This window comes from Eubalaena glacialis, chromosome 6, assembly GCF_028564815.1.
Source record: "Eubalaena glacialis isolate mEubGla1 chromosome 6, mEubGla1.1.hap2.+ XY, whole genome shotgun sequence".
NCBI lineage: Eukaryota > Metazoa > Chordata > Mammalia > Artiodactyla > Balaenidae > Eubalaena > Eubalaena glacialis.
Window position 1 is genome coordinate 140,418,773 of NC_083721.1, and position 20,444 is coordinate 140,439,216.

The 20,444-nt window shown below is 37.2% G+C and overlaps 1 protein-coding gene across 1 annotated transcript in view; it reads left to right on the plus strand.

Moving 5' to 3' along the window:
• MRPL3 (mitochondrial ribosomal protein L3) overlaps nt 1-15,820 on the plus strand; it is a 42,442-nt gene extending 26,622 nt beyond the window's left edge. Inside the window, exons 7-10 of the mRNA XM_061193686.1 lie at nt 1,452-1,560; nt 2,985-3,062; nt 4,571-4,648; nt 15,333-15,820. Of these exons, the coding sequence (XP_061049669.1) occupies nt 1,452-1,560; nt 2,985-3,062; nt 4,571-4,648; nt 15,333-15,485 (418 nt within the window). The 3' untranslated portion in view covers nt 15,486-15,820. The remainder of the gene's footprint in view (nt 1-1,451; nt 1,561-2,984; nt 3,063-4,570; nt 4,649-15,332) is intronic.
• Nucleotides 15,821-20,444: the final 4,624 nt, after the last annotated feature.

Consider the following 20,444-nt stretch of genomic DNA (forward strand, 5'->3'; position numbering starts at 1 on the left):
AAACCATCTTAGTCATGTGGGCTTACTTCAATCCATTACTCTCTGATAATTCTTTGTTAAATGCATAGCAAAGTCCTTGTGGAAATAACATAGTTTTCAAAATCTTTTGTGATTGGTCCTTTTTGTAAATGTCCTGAACTGGGCACTATTTATTTAATAATAGATAGCTTTATTAAATTAAGGGAACACAACATGAAAAATATGTTGACATATTATCTAATGAAAGGTGGAAAAAGTGTTCATCTTAAGAGTCTATAAAAATAAGCCTGGTAGAGTCTTACAATTCATTCTAGCCCTTTCCTTGTATCATTTGTCCTGATATATTTGACAGAGATAAACTCTAATACTGCTTGAACCTTAGTGTTGTGTCTACCTACATTGCATAATGTTTCTCTAGTTAGCAGAATTTGAAAATAGAATGGTTTTGTTTAAAAATTGAAATATTAGATTTTTTCTCTGATTTTATTTCTCCATTGGCTTCTGATTCAAACCTTGAAACCAAGATCCATCTTCTAAACTTGTTCAGCATTTAGAGCATTATTACTGTTTTATTTCGTGTTCTATTGTATATTGCTGCCTAGCACATTACCCTAAAATACAACAGCCTAAAACAACAAACATTTACTACCTCACAGTTTCTGTGGTCATAACTCCCAGTACAGCTTAGCTGGGTGCCTCTGGCTCAGGGTGTCTCACGAAGCTGCAGCCGAGGCAACAGTCAAGGCTGTGGTCATCTCAGGGTTCAACTTGGGATGAAGTGCCTACAAGCTCATTAACATGGCCACTGGCGAGCGTCAGGTCCACAGTTGTTGGCTAGAGAGGTCCTTGCTGCATAACTCTCCATAGGATAGCAGCTGGCTTCCTTCAGAACCGAGAGTTCAGAGATGGAAGCCAGTGTCTTTGTAACCAAGAGTCAGAGGTGACGTCTCATCTCTTCTGCCGTAGTTTATTCCTTAAGAGGTGAGTTGCTAGGTCCACACAGACTCAAGGGGAGGTGATTGATCACACAGGGGCATGTGTACCAGAAGGTGAGTTTTTTCAAGGGTTTTTTTTGTTTGTTTGTTTTTGTTTTTAATTTTTATTGGAGTATAGTTGCTTTACAGAAGGTGGGGGTCTTAATGGTGGCCTGCTGCGTCGCTTACAAGTACTTTGAACTTATAAAATGTCCCACTTTTACTGTGTTGTTTCATAGGATTAGGAAGATAGAACTGTTTAGCTTGCTGTTGTCTCACAATCTTGAACTAATCATTTTATGTAGAATGAGACTCCAGGAAGGGGTGCAAACCAGGACAGAGATAAAGGCATGTTCATTTCTAGTTTTGCTTGTATGGCCTTTTCTAGTTATTTGGATAAGGAACTTTGCTAAAAACTCTAAGGTACTATCAAAGTATACAGTTGGGGGTATTTTATCCTCTGTTCATTATGTAAATTCTAATGTCTATCTTGTTCAGTATTGGTAAAGGTTTCCAAGGTGTCATGAAGAGATGGGGATTTAAAGGCCAGCCAGCTACTCATGGTCAAACAAAAACCCACAGAAGGCCTGGAGCTATTTCAACTGGTGTAAGTATAACTTAGTGATCCTCTTTTTAGTACTAAAGATTCAGCTTTTGTGTATATCGTGCTTTAGTCTGTCCTTGGGATCAAGTCACATTATTTGAATCTTACTCCAGGTGGGTCCTAATAAAAGTCACACATTTATGAGTCCTGGCCTTACTTTCCAGAGCCAGACTTGAATCATTTGGTTATATCCTACATACTTACGGCCAGTGTTCTCAGTACTTGTCTGCCTACTTTCTTTCCCATCTCTGTCTCCCATCCTACACTCTGATGTCAGCTGCCAAGTGATCAGGGATCAGAATGCCCTGCCATCTGCCCTCACTGGTTCCTTCACAGATTTGTTTTTGCCTTAGAGGAGACCGTTGGGAAAAGTTGTCAAAGACAGTATAATGGTGAAGGGGAAAGTAATAGAGAAAAAATGGAGAAATAGACAATAAGAGCATAGGAAGGAGAGAAGGAGTTTTGTACTGCTGATTTAATCCTACTGAATATCTCTCCCAGAGGTGTACCATAAAGAGCCTGGGGGAGTCTTACTCTTGGGTGGGAAGAGTATGGAAGGGCTTAGGAGTGGCAGGAGTGGCACTTAACTAGATATACTTTTTTGTTATACTTTTTACTTTGGAACCATGTTAATGTTTTACAAATTCAAAGTAAAATAAAAATGGGGGGGGGGATCCATAATGGAATATAATTAGGAAATGAACATAGCTATTTCAAATGAGTAACAGAACCTCACTAAAGTGGGGGACTAGAGTGGACTAATAACTCAAGTAACTTGTGAACACATAGTTGTTGGCTGTATACCCGGAGTCTAAATTTAAAATGTACTGTGTGCAAGTGTTGAGTTCTAATTATGTTTTTTTAGTAGTATTAGTTAGCCATTCTGAGATAATTTTCTGTGAATTATAGGATTGACCAGATAAGTGAATATATTGATAATGGAAGCCAAGTTTCTCACTATTGGAGGTAACTAACTCTCTCCTTTAGTCACTCTGCAGAAGGATAGTAACATCAAAAGCCAGGGTGGGAGAGTAGGACCATTCCAGCAGCTGCGGACTGGATGGAGTCCAAGTCAGTTAATACAGAAGAAAACAGGCCAGGCAGTCCATTTTTTCTTTGAATGGTGGCCTGACATGTTTTTATGTCCTTCTCAGCCATTATTGGCTCAGTTGCTGCTCTCTTGTTACTGAATTTTTCTCTTAAATATGTTCTTAGTCTATATTTTTTTGTTCTAATCTAATTTAGAAAGGGAATTCTCTAGGGGTAAATGTGACTAAATCCATGTTTAGTTCTTTACTGGGGGCTAGCAAAATGGGGGAAAAAATAAAACATTTTAATGACATATCTTATTTGCATTTTGGTTTGATCGGTACTGTTTGAAATTGAGAGTACTACTTAAAAGTGCTACTTTTGGTTCTCTCCTTTAGGATGTTGCCAGAGTCTGGCCTGGAACTAAAATGCCTGGACAATTGGGGAACATAGATAGGACAGCATTTGGACTGAAAGTAAGTTTCTGGAGTGGCTTTTTATAAGAATGGTTAAATTAGTGCCTAAAGGCAAATGCACCAGCATACATATTTAACGTGTGTCGGCGTATGGTGGTTCTAATAGGTTTTACAATTATTGAGGGGTGAGGGATACGTGAACTCTGTGTGTGTGTGTGTGTGTGTGTGTGTGTTGTCATATATGTTCATTTAACATGCAAGCCATGGAAAATGCACTCATTAAAAAGAAAAAGTTAATTGTCTACTATTTGACCTGGAAGATTTCCACAAAGTGTTGTTGCATGAAAAAATAGAGATTCAGAGCATTACATATAATACTCTTATAAAAGAGTAAACAGAAACTCCCTACATATATATGTCACCATGCCATGTAAGCACAGAGAAGAGTAGATGGTTATATATCAGATTGCTTTCGATTAAATGTCAAATGTGTGGGTGGATGTGGGTGAGGAAGAGGAGAGAGGAGGACAAAATAGGAGACAATCAAAATAGGAAAATAGAGTACTAAAAGCATTGTGGTATACATCCATTTTTGTAAAATAATTATATATTTAAAAGGGACGGGGAGTTAAATTCACTCTCTACTAACTTGAGGAATATATGTAATATCTAAGTGAAAATGAGTTGTACATAATAGGTGCCATATAATTATATTTTTATTAAAACAACTAATCTGTATATATGTATGAAAAGTGTAGAAAGTACAAAAAAGAAAATAGGCCATTCAAAAGAACAACCCCCAAAGACAACCACTGGTAACATTTTGGTGCATATTCTTTCATTCTCTATTCTAGATATATTTTATTTATAAATTTTAACCAGCAGAAGTTTTTAAATTTTATATAATCTAAAATTTTTTTCCCCTCTCTATTACATTTATACTTGCCACAGACAACTATATTTGTATCTGTCTTTGTGCATTTTCTTTTCATGTATGCATATGTGTGACAGGAGAGAGATTTCAGTTTCCCTAGTATTTAACATTTAGCCATGAGGTATGGGTCAAACTTGATTTTACCCCCAAATACTTTCTCAGTACCATTTATTGACTGTTCTCTCATTTGTGTAAATGTTTTTCCCACATGAAGATCTGTTTGAAGGCCATCTGCTCAGCACACTTTTTAAAAAAATTAGACCCAGAGAGGTTGCGGCTTCCCAGCTTCTAGTTGCAGCAAGCTCATGTTAACTAAGAATAAAATAAAATTGAATTTTCATTTGTTATTCTTAATGGTGCCAGAAGAATATTGAAATATCCAAGTAGTCTTGATCGTTCAGTCACATTTATACTTAAAATGAGAGTTTTCTACCACTTACATGAGACATATCTGTTGTAGTATTACAGTACAAGTCACCCATAGGATTTGAAATTTTTATTCTCATTCAATATTTTGAGGTGCTAACATGATTATTTCTTTACAGGCTACTTATAGCCTCAGCTTTTGTTTGTACTGATATAAGTATATTCTCATATTTTTGACTCTTAAGGTTTGATTTTAATTCCACTTTAGGTGTGGAGAATAAACACAAAGCACAATATAATCTATGTAAATGGCTCTGTACCTGGACACAAAAATTGCTTAGTAAAGGTATGTATAACTGTCTTTATGTCTTTATTTTCCCTTGTTCAGAGATGTGGATGTGTGCCATAAGTTCTCCTCTCACCCATAAATGTGTCTTGAAAATAAGTAGCTGTTTCTCCACATGTTCTTTGCTAATTTTTCTGCTTTTTAGTAGCACCTGAGTGAGAAAATTGCACAAAATAACCTATAGCCTATGTCTCTAAAACCATGAACCTTCACAAAGGGTAGGTCCAGTAAGAGGCTCTTTAGAAATACAAAAAGGATATTAGCAAAACTACTTGCAAAAATATCAATATATCTCTATCCTTCCAAAAAATAACTTTTTCATTTTTTAAGAGTACTTTGACATGGGAACCAGAAGTATGTGTGGTGGAAATAAAATGAGAAACAACAAGAAAGGTGGTTTGAGGTGGACATTTTAAGGAAAGATTTATTATTATTATTATTATTATTATTATTACTAGCATTGCTTTGTGTTTTCCTTAAAAATACATTTTTATGTTCAAAACATGAAGAGAAGAAAACATGTTATACAAGATAGACTTGAAAAAAACGTTCTTAAGCTCTCAGAGATTTATTTCCATCAAATAAAATACAAAATAAATATTCAACGTGGGATTTAAGTCAACATAATACAAAATGAGATGTCACTTTTGAATTTTGAATCTTCCATTCTGAAAATAAATTTGTAGTTGAAGTGATATCAGCAGTTCCCCAAAATAGATTCTTCATTACTCTTCCAACAATAACAACAAAAATAGGCTGAAACTTAACCCTCAGATTTTTCAAAAAACCTGTCTTTTTCTATGTATTCTTTTCATTTCTTAAAGTAGGTTCCGTTACTAGCATAAGGTACAATATTTGTTTCAGTCTTACAGTAATTAAAATCCCCTTTCTGGAACTCTTCACTTTTTTGACTAGAGTATTCTCATTTTTTTTTTTTTTAAAGAAAAAATGCATTTGATTAATTCTTGCAAGATTTTTTGGTCTTTTTTTTTTTTAAGTTTGCAATTTTTTAGGTTTAAGTAAGTTTTCAGACCCCCGGTGACCCAAGTCATGTACATAGTGACAGGTACTGGAAGCCAGCAGGTTGTCATTGTGCTTTTCCTGACATTTTGGCCTCATAATTCAGTGTATTCCTACCTCCAGATTTATTACGTTGTTATAAATATAACAACGTAATAAAAGAGAAAAAAAAGAAAATGATCATTTTTCATAATAAATTATACTGGATAGCAGATGAAGTTTTAAACATTGTCAAATCCTCCTTTTCTCCCCATTTGCTGTATACAGTTCTAGGCTGGCTTCCAGCTGAGCCTCACTGTTGCCGTGACTCCTCAGGTTCACCTCAGCATCTTCCTTGACACCAACAGGGATGAACAGGTGAACTGCCTTGAAAAACTATATGTGCAGGGTTCTGATCTGGTTGTTATAAACAGTTTATAATCAACAACATGTATTACTCAGATTTTTCCACCCACTTCAATAAAGATTGCCTCCAAAAACTCAATCCATTTAATGGATGGTGGCTTGCTATCACTGAAGATATTCAGAAGGTACACTGAAGGCAATTCCAAAAGAGGAGTCCAAATACATTTTGAGAAACTGTACCATCAGAGAAATGTCTAGACACTTTGAACTGTTAACACACTAGGTGAATATATTTCCAACAAACAGATTTTGATAAAAGAACTCATCTTGAAAAAAAATCTTTGAAATATAGTGCGTTTTAACTGTCTTTTATAAACTTAAATGTCTGTCCCAAACATTAAGGTGTGGGTTTGGGGGAGTTTTTTGTGGGCTTATGTTTTAAATGTCAAAAGTTTGGTAAATCTTCTGAAAACAGTCACCCCACTTTGTCCATTCTTCCCAGTGATCCCACAGCAGGTGAATAAGCCCCTTGTCGTTGGAGGTTGAGGCTTGTCCTGCTGGACAGGCAGCCTCATTGGCATCCACTCACTCCACAGGATCTTTTGGTTCCATCAGAGTACAGAGTACAGGGCTGCCTGTCATTCATTCTAAAGTTAGTAAGATAGTCTTAGGGATAACCAAACTGTTTAATTAATGTAAGCTTTTTGTTCTTCTTTGGATTCACTAAATGTATTAAGAGAGCCTAAAGAACTGCTATTTACAGCATAGTGTACTGTACTATTTGTGTGTGCTCGTCCCTATATCCTAATTTATAATTTAAGTTTGTTTTCAGATTTGCCTGTTTTTTGTGTGTGTGTCCTACCTCCAGCTTTCCTAAAAAGTGTTTGAACTGGTTTGCCAATATACATAAATATAAAAAGAATGAGAGGGAGTCCTGAAGGCAGGGAAATAATAAAGCCAGGGATAAGACTCAGTGCACAAAAACATGTATCAGCAAATTCGGGACAAGATGGTGGAGTAGAGGGACCTTGAGCCCACCTTCTCTTATGAGCACACCAAAATCACAACTAACTGCTGAACAATCATCAATTAAAGAAAAAGCTGGAGCCTACCAAAAAAGATATTCTACATGATATAAAGAAGAAACCACAATGAGATGATAGGAGGGGTGCACTCCTGATGTAATCAAATCCTTTACTACCTGGCGACACAAAAACTGGAGAATGATTATATCACAGAAGTTCTCCCACAGGAGTGAGAGTTCTGAGCCTGACATCAGTCTCCCCAGCCAGGGGCCTGGCATCAGGAAGAGGAGCTCCCAGAGCATTTGGCTTTGAAGGCCAGTGGGGCTTGATAGCAGGAGCTCCACAGGACTGGAGGAAGCAGAGACCTCACTCTTAAAGGGCACATGCAGAATCTCATGCACCTGGAACCCAGGCAAAAGCAGTAATTTCATAGAAGCCTGTGCCAGACCTACCTGCTGGTCTTGGAGGGTCTCCTGGGAAGGTGGGGGGCAGCTGTGGCTCACCCTGAGGACATAAAAACCAGTGGCAGATATATTGAGTGTTCATCTTCATGAACTCTTGCCGGAGGCTGACATCTTGCTTGGGTCATTAGCACCAAAACCTGGCCCCACCCAACAGCCTGTAGGCTCCAGTGCTGGGACACCTCAAGCAAACAACCAGGTGGGCAGGGACACAGCTGCATCCGTCAGCAGACAGGCTGCTTAAAGACTTCCTGAGCCCACAGCCGTCTTTGGACACACCCCTTGACACTGCCCTGCCCACCAGAGGGCGAGGAACCAGCTCCACCAACCAGTGGGCTGGCACCAGCCCCTCCTGCCAGGAAGCCTGCACAAGCCTCTAGAGCAGCCCCATCCAGCCAGGGTCAGACACCAGAAGCAAGAAAACTATGATCACACAGCCTGTGGAACTGGGTCTGCAAACAGACTGGTCCCTGATCCTTCAGTGATGAGAGGGAAGTGTACTGCTGGGACATACAGGACATCCCACTTCTCCAGGGTTGGGAAATGTAATTAACCTACCACACATAAAAATACAAGTAGAAATTTGACGGAATGAGGCGGCAGATGAATATGTTTCAGATGAAGGAACAAGATAAAATCCCTGAAGAACAGCTAAGTGAAGTGGAGGTAGGCAGTGTACTCAAGAAGGAGTTCAGAGTAATGATCGTAAAGATGATCCAGGAATTTGGGAAAAGAATGGATGCACAGAGCAAGAAGTTAGAAGTTTTTAACAAAGAGAAAATATAAAGAGCAACCAAACAGAGATGAATGTAATAGCTGAAATGAAAAATACACTAGAAAGAACCAGTAGCAGAATAAATGAGGCAGAAGAATAGAGCAGTGAACTGGAAGAAATAGTAGTAGAAATCACTGCCATGTAAAAGAATAAAGAAAAAAGAATGAGAAGAAATGAGGACAGTTTAAGAGAACTTTGGGACAACATCAGGCGCACTAACATTCCCATTATAGGGATTCTAGAAAAAGAAGAGAGAGAAAGGGCCTGAGAATATACTTGAAGAGATAATAGCTGAAAACTTCTCTAACCTGGGAAAGGAAACAATCACCCAAGTCCAGGAAGCGCAGAGTCCCATAGAGGATTAACCCAAAGAGAAACACACCAAGACACGTAGTAATCAAATTGACAATACTTAAAGATAGAGAAAATATTAAAAGCAACAAGGGAAAAGCTATAGATAATGTGCAAGGGAACTCCCATAAGATGGTCAGCTGATTTTTGAGCAGAAACTCTGTAGGCCAGAAGGGAATGGCATGATGTATTTAAAGTGATGAAAGGAAAAAATCTACAACCAAGAATACCGAGCAAGGTCCTCATTCAGATTTGATGGAGAAATCAAAAGCTTTACAGAAAAGCAAAAGATAAAAGAATTCAACACCACCAAACCAGTTTTACAACAAATGCTAAAGGAACTTTTCTAAGGGGAAAAGAAAAGGCTGCAACTAGAAACAAGAAAATTATGAAATGGAAAAGCTCACTGGTAAAGGCAAACATACGATAAAGGTAAATTGTCCACACACAAACTAGTAGGGAGATTAAAAGACAAAAGTAGTAAAATCATCTGTATCCACAATACGCAGTTAAGGGATACACAAAACAATTAGATGTGAAATATGATATCAGGGACCTCCCTGGTGGTGCAGTGGTTAAGAATCTGCCTGTCAGTACAAGGGACACGGGTTCAGGCCCTGGTCCGGGAAGATCCCACATGCCATGGAGCAACTAATTCCGTGCACCACAAGTACTGAACCTGTTCTCTAGAGCCCATGTGCCACAACTACTGAAGCCCACACACCTAGAACCCATGCTCCACAACAAGAGAAGCCACCACAATGAGAAGCCCATGCACTGCAACAAAGAGTAGCCCTCACTCGCAACTAGAGAAAGCCTGCGCACAGCAACAAAGACCCAATGCAGCCCCCCCAAAAAATTAATTAATTAAAGAAAAAAAAAGAAATATATCAAAAACAGTAATTGTGAAGGGAAGAGAGTACAAATGTGGGGTATTTAAAATGCAGTTGAAATAAGATCAGCAACTTAGAACAATCATATATATTTATATTTATATATATACACACACACACTGCTATACTAAAACCTCATAGTAACCACAAACCAAAAATCTATAATACATATACACACAATAAAGAAAAAGGAATCCAAACATAACGCAAAGATAGTCATCAAATCACAAGAGCAGAGAACTAAGAAGAAAGGGACAAAAGACCTACAGAAATCCAATAACAAAATGGCAATCAGAACATATATATTGATAATTACCTTAAATGTAAATGGATTAAATGCTCCAATCTGAAGGCATAGACTGGCTAAATGGATACAAAAACTAGACCTGTATACATGCTGTCTACAAGAGACCCACTTCAGATCTAAAGACATACAAAGTAAGGGGATGGAAAAAGGTATTCCATGCAAATGCAAATCAAAAGAAAGCTGGAGTAGGAATACTCATATCAGACAAAATAGACTTTAAAATAAAGACCGTTACAAGAGAGAAGGACACCACATAATGATCAAGGGATCAATCCAAGAAGAGATATAACAATTGTAAATATATATGCACCCAACATAGGAACACCTCAACATATAAGGCAGATGTTAATAGACATAAAAGTAGAAATTGACAGTAATAATAATGGGGGACTTTAACGCCCCACTTACATCAATGGACAGATCGTCCAAACAGAAAATCACTAGGGGAAACACAAGCCTTAAATGATACATTAGACCAGATGGACTCAATTGATATGTATAGAACCTTCCATCTGAAAGCAGCAGAATACACTCAAGTGCACATGGAACATTCTCCAGGATTGATCATATGTTGGGCCACAAAGCAAGCCTTAGTAAATTTAAGAAGATTGAAATTGTATCAAGCATCTTTTCAGACCACAGCTCTATGAGTTTAGAAGACAACCAGGGAATTCCCTGGCAGTCCAGTGGTTAGGACTCCATGCTTTCACTGCCGAGGGTGCGTGTTTAATCCCTTGTCAGGGAACTAATATCCCACAAGCCGCCCGATGCAGCCCAAGAAAAAGAAAAGAAAACAGCCACAAGAAAAAAACTACAAAAAACACAAACACATGGAAGCTAAACAATATGCTACTAAACAACCAATGGATCACTGAAAAAATCAAAGAGGAAGTCAAAAAATACTTAGAAAATCATGAAAACGAAAACACAATGATCCAAAACCTATTGGACACAGCAAAAGCAGTTCTCAGAGGGAAGTCTATAGCAGTACAAGCTTACCTCAGGAAACAAGAAAAATATCAAATAAACAACATAACCTTACACATAAAGCAACTAGAGAAAGAACAGTCGAAACCTAAAGTTAGCAGAAAGAAAGAACTCATGAAGATCAGAGCAGAAATAAATGAAATAGACACTTTAAAAAAAATCAGTAGAAAAGATCAATGAAATAAAAGCTGATTCTTTGAAAAGATAAACAAAATTGGTAAACCTTTAGCCAGACTCATCATGGGAAAAAAGGAGAGGGCCCAAATCAGTAAAATCAGAAACGAAAAAGAAGTTACAGCCAATATCACAGAAATACAAAGGATCATAAGAGGCTGCTACAAGCAACTATACAGCCATAAAATGGACAACCTTGAAGACATGGACAAATTCTTAAGAAGGTGTGATCTCTCAAGACTGAACCAGGAAGAAATAGAAAATATGAACAGACCAGTTACCAGTACTGAAATTGAATCAGTAATTTTAAAACTCCCAACAAACAAAAGTCCAGGACCAGACAGCTTCAGGCAAATTCTAGCAAACATTTAGAGAAGAGTTAACACCTCTCCTTCTGAAATGATTTCAAAAAATTGCAAAGGAAGGAACACTTCTGAACTCATTCTATGAGGCCACCATCACCTTGATACCAAAACCAAAGATATCACAAAAAAAGAAAAGTACAGGCCAATATCACTGATGATCATAGATGCAAAAATCCTCAACAAAATCAAACCAAAAAAAAAAAAAAATCTAGCCAGCCGAATCCAACAATACATTAAAAGGATCATACACCATGATCAAGTGAGATTTATCACAGGGATATAATGAATTTTCAGTATCTGCAAATCAATTAGTGTGATACACCACATTAACAAGTTGAAGAATAAAACTATATGGTCATCTCAATAGATACAGAAAAAACTTTTGATAAAATTCAACATCCATTTATGATAAAAAGAAAAAAAAAACTCCAGAAAGTGGGCATAGAGGGAACCTACCTCAGTATAATAAAGGCCATATGTGACGAGCCCACAGCTAACATCATAATCAACAGCAAAAAGTTGAAAGCATTTCCTCTAAGATCAGGCACAAGACAAATGCCCACTTTTGCCACTTTTATTCAACATAGTTTTGTAACTCCTAGCCACAGCAATCAGAGAAGAAAAAGAAATAAAAGGAATCCAGATTGGAAAAGAAGTAATTAAATTGTCACTTTTTGCAGATGACGTGATACTATACATAGAAAATCCTGAAGATGCTATCAGAAAACTACTAGAGCTCATCAGTGAATTCTGTAAAGTTGCAGGGTACAAATTAATATATAGAAGTCTGTTGCACTTCTATACACTAACAACAAAAATCAAAAAGTAAAATTAAGGAAACAATCCCATTTACAATCATGTCAAAAAGAATAAAATACTTAGGAACAAACCTACCTAAGGAGGCAAAAAACCTGTACTCTGAACATTATGAGACACTGATGAAGGAAATTAAAGAAGACACAAACAGATGGAAAGATACACGATGTTCTTGGATTGGAAGAATCAATATAGTTAAAATGACCATACTATCCAAGGCAATCTATAGATTCAATGCATTTCCTATCAAATTTCCAATGGCATTTTTCACAGAAGTGGAACAAGAAATTTTAAAATTTGTATGGAAACACAAAAGACCCCGAACAGCCAAAGCAATCATGAGAAGGAAGAATGGAGCTGGAGGAATCAGGCTCCCTGACTACAAAGCTACAGTAAGCAAAACAGTATGGTACTGGCACAAAAACAGACATATAGATCAATGGAACTAGATAGAAATCCCCAAAATAAAGCCATGCACATATGGTCAGTCTACATCAAAGGAGGCAAGAATATACAATGGAGAAAAGGCAGTCTTTTCAATAAGTAGTGCTGGTAAAACTGGACAGCTGTGTGTACAAGATTAGAACATTCTCTAGCACCAAATACAAAAATAAATTCAAACCGGATTAAAGACCTAAATGTAAGACCAGATACTATAAAACTCCTAGAGGAAAACAGGCAGAACACTCTTTGACATAAATTGCAGCAATAACTTTTTTGATCCATCTCCTAGAGTGATGGAAATAAAAACAAAAATAAACAAATGGGATCTAATTAAACTTAAAAGCTTTTGCACAGAAAAGGAAACCATAAAATGGAAAGACAACCTGCAGGATGGGAGAAAATATTTGCAAAACGATGCTACCAACAAGAGATTAATTTCCAAATGTACAAACAGCTCATACAGCTCAATATCAAAAAGAACAAACAACCCAATCAAAAAACGGGCAAAAGACATTGAATGTCTAAGTAGACATTTCTCTGAAGAGGACATACAGGTGGCCAAAAGGCATATGAAAAATAATGCCCAACATTGCTAATTAGTAGGGAAATGCAAATTAAAAAAAACGATAATGAGGTATCACCTCACACCAGTCAGAATGGCCATCATCAAAATGTCTACCAATACTAAATGCTGGAGAAGGTGTGGAGAAAAGGGAACCCTTCTACACTGTTGGTGGGAATGTGAATTGGTGCAGCTACTATGGAAAACAGTATGGAGATTTTTTTTAACTAAAAGCCGAGTTACCATGTGGTCCAGCGATCCCACTCCTGGGTATATATCTAGAGGAAACGATAATTTAAAAAAATACATGCACCGCAATGTTCATCGCAGCCCTATTTACAGTAGCCAAGAGATGGAAACAACCTAAATGTCCATCGACAGAGGAATGGATAAAGAAGCCATGGTACGTTTATACAATGAAATATTACTCAGCCATAAAAAAAGGAAATAATGCCATTTGCAGCAACATGGATGGACCTAGAGATTATCATATTAAGTGAAGAAAGCCAGACAAAAGACAAATATTATACGATATCGCTTATATGTGGAATCTAAAAAATGATACAAATGAACTTATTTACAAAACAGAAATAGACTCACAAACATAGAAAACAAACTTATGGTTACCAAAGGGAAAAGGGGTGACGGAGGGATAAATTAGGAGTTTGGGATTAGCAGATACAAAGTACCATACATAAAACAGATAACCAACAAGGATCTACTGTATAGCAAAGGGAACTATACTCAATATCTTGTGATAACCTATAATGGGAAAGAATATGAAAAAGAATATGTATATATGTATAACTGAATCACCTTGCTGTTTCTTGGGCATAATAGATCTATAAAAATTTGAAAGTACTTGAGAATTCACCATTTAGGCAATTTATAACTAAATTTTCACAATTATCAAATTTGCACACAAAGTTTTGTTGTTCATTTTGTTGTTTATCTGCTTGGGTTTTATTTTCATTTACAAATTCTGAGACAATTTAATTGGTAAGAATTTGACTTTTTTTTCCCAAGTTAAAGTTCAACTCAAGATTAGTGGATTGGAAAAAAAAGTTAAACAAGTGTATTTTCTTCTGGGCAACTTACTGATAATTTCTTGGAACAATGTAATGAGAGAAATTAATATAGGTGTTTTTCTGTACTTAGCTGTTCCTAGCAGCTGTGTACTTACTTCAACCATATTATTCATTTCTTATTGCCAAAATGAGTATGCCTTATTTTAATCTGTTTGTGTAATTACGTGTAATTGTTTTTTTTACTTCTCTCTGAATGAAGGCTGTAGAATGAGTCAGAAGCTTTAAAGAACCCAATGTTTTCCAAAAATATAACCCAACATTTTAGGTCATATCGATATCTGTACTATTCCTCAGTTAATGAATTTACAAATGTAATTAGAATATTTTTAGAATATAAAGAGCTAATACAGCTGTTTTCAAGACTTCTGGGTTTATTATTGTTTCTGCTAAATACTATTCTGTCCTTAGCTTCTCAAAGAGAACATTACTTGTTAAATATAAGCTAATTTCCTTAACAAAACTTGATATTTTGGGTTATGTGCTCTTAGAATTAAGACTAACAAAAGTACTAGGTAAATTTTATATTTTTTAACCCGAGCTCAAGAAATTTATTGTAGAATATAGATAATAAAAATACATGATATAAGTAGATAATAAAATCAATAATTGAGAAGTAGATAGTAATACCTTTTAGGTATATAGTTTATGTCAGTTCTTTGTATTTGAAAAATCAGTTTGGGTATAATTGATATTTTTGTAGTAATTGTAGAATATAATTTATTCTGTTGGGCCGTTCTGTTTATGGATAAAATATAATCAGAGTAATTTTATTCTCATGAGATAGCTGATTAACTTGAGGAAAGTTATATTTCTGTCATTGGATTAGTTAAGTTTATTGGAATAAAAATACATATATAAAGTAAAAGGAACTCAGTGTATAACAGCTGTGTTATTCACATTAGAAAATGAAGGAACAAAAAACAAAGAAAAAGGAAATGTAGGAAGAGCTATTCTTTGATTATGAATAAGACTATGAGCAAATAAGTAAATAAAGTAATAAGTAAACCAGACTATCTTTAAATAACTTAATTGGTATCACTTATTAATAAGATCTTTGCTTCCTCCCCCCAGATCAAAGATTCTAAATTGCCTGCATATAAGGATTTCTGTAAAAATCTACCATTCCCAACATATTTCCCTGATGGAGATGAAGAGGAGCTACCAGAAGATTTGTTTGATGAAGATGTGTGTCATCCTGGGGCGCCTTCTATTACTTTTGCCTGACCTCATTGGACATGACCGACTCCCACATGTCCTGTGAATTCTGATGAGCCAGAACAATAATATAACCAGGAATTATGTTTTCTTTTCTTAGTAACAACATACCACAGTGGTTATCTTTGTCAAGGGCATAAATTTATCCCTCATCCTCCAACTGAATTTCATTTAAAAAATTACCACATTAAGCAATCAGTTAAGTAGATTGAATATGCCAAATTTAGATGGACCAGCAGTTTGCATATTAGTAAAATCTTTGTAATTTGTGGGCTTTGTTCTTTTTTTACTATGTATTTCTCAAGTTATCTTAAATGTTTATAAATTTAGCTTCTTTTACTAAAGATTTGTCTGTCTTTGTGAAAGGGTGGTTGTGGAACAGTGTCAAATCATATGGGGACTATGGTGTTACCTATTTAGGTAAAAGAAACCATTTCCTGAGTCCTAAAAAGAAAAAGGAATTGAGATTTTTATCTAGATTATAGAAATGTTTATGTCATAGTTAAAGGCCTGACACAATAAGATCATAAATTATGGGTCTTATTTACACTTCTTTTGGGAGGTATAGTTATTTTTTAGTTAGATCACTCAACTATAAGACAGGGGTAATTATTTTTCCTTTTTTTTCAGCCGTGCCCTGCAGCATGCGGGATCTTAGTTCCCTGACCAGGGATCCAATCCGCCCCCCACAGTGGAAACTCAGAGTCTTAACCACTGGACTGCCGGGGAAGTCCTGTAATTATTTTTCCTTGATGCCTTCCAAAAGGGATTTGAAATGGCCTGGGTGTACATTCAACAAACTTTTTTTTTTTAAATTAATTAATTTATTTATTTATTTTTGGCCACGTTGGGTCTCCGTTGTGGCACGCAGGCTTTCTCTGGTTGCAGCAAATGGGGGCTACTCTTTGTTGTGGTGAGCGGGCTTCTCATTGCTGTGGCTTCTCTTGTTGAGGAGAACGGGCTCTAGGTGAGCAGGCTTCAGTAGTTTGGCATGCGGGCTCTAGAGTGCAGGCTCAGTAATTGCGGTACACGGGCTTAGTTGCTCCGCGGCATGTGGGATCTTCCCGGACCAGGGCTCGAACCCGTGTCTCCTGCAGTGGCAGGCAGATTCTTAACCACTGCGCCACCAGGGAAGTCCCTCAACAAACTTATTAATCACTTATTACTCAAAATGTTAATAGCTCCTGGGTTTCTCTTCATTGTATGGAATGAAAATGTTTACTAATGGCGACTTAGATAATTAAGCTTAAAAATGTTAAGTATGAGCAGGCCTCATTTAACTACTGGGTTTCCTCTGGACCAGATTCCTGAGGATCCACAGAGTCTAACTTTTTAAACTCCAGGTATCTTCTGAGACTTCATTCACATGGCCACCCAAGAGACTTAATAACCACAGTGTTAGACCTTTTAATAACAAATCCATTAGTTATCAGGAAATCACATGAAAATCTAACAGTATTTTCCTTCCCACATTGCATTTCTCATTCTTAATTTTAAATCCAACTGTAGCCACATCTCTTTTAAAGTTTTCATTTATACTTCATCTCTTTTCATTAAAGACTTGTGACTTTAATGGTTCTGGTGACTGAATACAGCATCAATATACAAACATATAATAGCAATATTTAATTGGGAAATTCTGTGGGAGGAAAGTGGATACCATCCACAACAGCAATTTTTTAAAAGGTTACTGAGGAAAAAAAGCCTCACAAATATTCTAGAAGGTCTTATTGGAGAAGATAAGATGTTACTGAAGGACATAAAAGATAACCAAGATAGTCCTCTCCATTTTTTAAGTTATGAATGAAAAGACTTAATATTGTAAAGAATTCAGCTCAATCATATTTTTAAAATCTCAACAGGACTTACCATAGAACTGTTGAAACTGATTCTAAAATTGATATGAATGTGTAAATTCAAGAATAACCAAAACTTGAAATGGTACCCATTAGTTAGGTTTACCCCATACTATGATTAGGGACTATTTATGCATATTTAACTTTGAAGTTCTAAATACTGTATGCATCAATTCTACTCCTTTAATTAGCTGCATTTGACCAAAAGATTTTAGTGAACTTACAGATATGTCAAGGTTGCTGATAAAGTTATGGGAAGCACCTGTTACCTTGCAAAACAAATGAACAATTATTGCTGGGAGAACATAAACTCTTGTTTCTGAATAAGGTATTTGCAGAGGTTTGTATCAGGAGTCCCCAACCTCTTCTGAATGAAAAACTGTGTTTAATTTCCCAGAAGCTATTGATGGGGGGAATCATTACTCAGGAAGGATGCTTTACACAGTGCAGGAAAGGAATCGTATCATCTGAAAGTAGCCAGATGACAGAAGGAGAGCCAGGACATATGGCGTTTTGAAGAAAGCAGGGAGTCCTCTCCACGAGAGAGCCTGCCCCAGACCCATCACCATCTTCCTCTAGAGTTTGTGTTACCAAGTCCAAGCTCGTGCTGCTCACCCCACAACAGGCCAGTAAATCAAGAGACAAGCTGTTGGGGCAAGGAAAGCCAGCAGACCAAGAAGATGGTGGACTCATATCCCAAAAAACCATCTTGTCTGAGTTAGAATTCAAGTTTCTTATATAATAAAAGCAAAGGGAGTAAAGTCAAACATTTCCTGGTTCCAGCCAGCCTCTGGAGGGGATGTGTTAATTCACACGGGGGCCTGGTCCAGATGTTTACTGTGAGCTAAACAAAGGTATTTTAGCTTAATGCTCATTACCTGGGAGGCAGGGTTCCCAGAGATGGGAATTGCATATACTTTAAGCTTGCAGGCAACATCCCTTTAGTGATTAACTTGTAATAGAATACAAAGGTTTCCCTATTACAATTCCCCACTGCCAATGTCCATTCCACAGTCTTGTGGGGAAAGGGACAAAGACTGCTCTGGCTACTCCCTGCTGAACAGGGGCAATGAATATTCTTTAGAATCATTAGCAGTAAAATCCTCTTTCCTTTTTTATCTACAACCATTTGAACCTGATGAAACTCCTTAGAACTTCGTTGTCTAATTTGTAATTGAACTTGGGGTTGGGGTTCAGTTCCAGTTCCCAATACATGTACTAAGTTCCTGTGCTGTTTATTTGGAAAAAATTAAATAGGTTGACCCCTCTCTGGCCATAATGAAATTACCATTTACTTCAGTTCAATAGGCAGACCTGCTGGAGTCAAACTCATGAACAGGGTTTAGTATAATGCCCAAAGTTTTAGCATAATTGGCAACTGCTAGGTCTTTCAGAGCATTTATAGATTCTCCTGCCTGGACAGACACCTAGAATGAACTACAATACAGTATTTCAAAGGGGCTTAATTTAAGCCTGCTTCTGGGAGCCACTAATCCATAGCAGGGCAACTGGCAAGGCCTTATCCCAAGTTAAATTAGTATTCGTTTTCTGAGTTTTTCCTGTTGATTGTGGTCTCCAGGATTAATGTAGTTCCAATGCCTTAAACCAAATCGGGATAATTTCCTTAAGGAGGGCTTTAACTGATTAAAAAGTACTGATTTTAATGAACTTATTTACAAAACAGAAGCACAGACTTAAAAAACCAAAGGGGAAAGGTTAGGGGGGGAGGGATAATTAGGAGTTTGGGATTATCATATGCACACTACTATATATAAAATAGATAATCAACAAGGACCTACTGTATAGCACAGGGAACTCAGTATTCTATAATAACCTATATGGGAAAAGAATCTGAAGAAGAATATATGTAACTGAATCACTTTGCTGTACACCTGAAACTAACACAACATTGTAAATCAACTATACTCCAACACAAAATAAAATAATTTTTAAAGTACTGATTTTAAAAACTGGTAATTTTAAACTGCCACACACAAAACCAGTGGTGCACAAAACAGTGTCCTTTCCTTCTGAAGTTTATACAATTCATTGTTATCATTAATCAGTCTTTTTACAGAGTCCTGAGACCATTATTCCACCACTTATTAAGACTGGGGTGGGCAGGTATTGGAGATAATATTCATTTAGCCTCTGAGTTTTCTGGATGGACTTGGTGACTTTGCCAGCTCCAGCTGCCTTCTTTTCCACCACTTTAATGACACAGCAACTGTCTGTCTCATGTCATGAACAGTAAAACAACCCAGAGGAGGATAGAGAAACTCTCAACACATATGGGCTTCCTAGGAACCGTATCAACAGTAGCAGCATCACCAGATCAAAAATTTGGTGCTAGGACTTCCCTGGTGGCACAGTGGTTAAGAATCCACCTGCCAGTGCAGGGGACATGAGTTCAATCCCTGGTCTGGGAAGATCCCACTTGCCACAGAGCAACTAAGCCTGTGCACCACAACTCTTGAGCCCATATGCTGCAACTACTGAAGCCTGCACGCCTAGAGCCCGTGCTCTGCAACAAGAGAAGCCACCACAATGAGAAGCCTGTGCACTGCAATGAAGAGTAGCCCCCACTCGCCGCAACTAGAGAAAGCCTGCACGCAGCAACGAAGCCCCAATGCAGCCAAAAATTTAAAAAATAACAATAAATATAAAATAAAAACGAACTTGGGCCCATCTTCCAGCTTTTTCCCAGAATAATGATCAGTCTCCAGCTCAGCAAACTTGCAAGCAGTGTGAGCTGTGTGACAATCCAGCACAGGATCCTATCTAGCACTGATTTGGCCTGGATGGTTCAAGATAATCACTTGAGGTATGAAGCCAGCTGCTTCCATCGGTGGGTCATTTTTTCTGTCACCAGCCACATGGCCACAACGAACATCTTTGACAGACATGTTCTTGACATTGAAGCCCACATTGTCCCCAGAAAGGGCTTCACAAAAGCTTCATGGTACATTTCAACAGACTTTACTTCAGTTGTAACATTGACTGGAGCAAAGGTGACCACCACGATAGGTTTGAAAACAGTCTCCATTCAACCCACAGGGACAGTACCAATACCACCAATTTTGTAGATGTCCTGGAGGGGCAGACTCAAAGA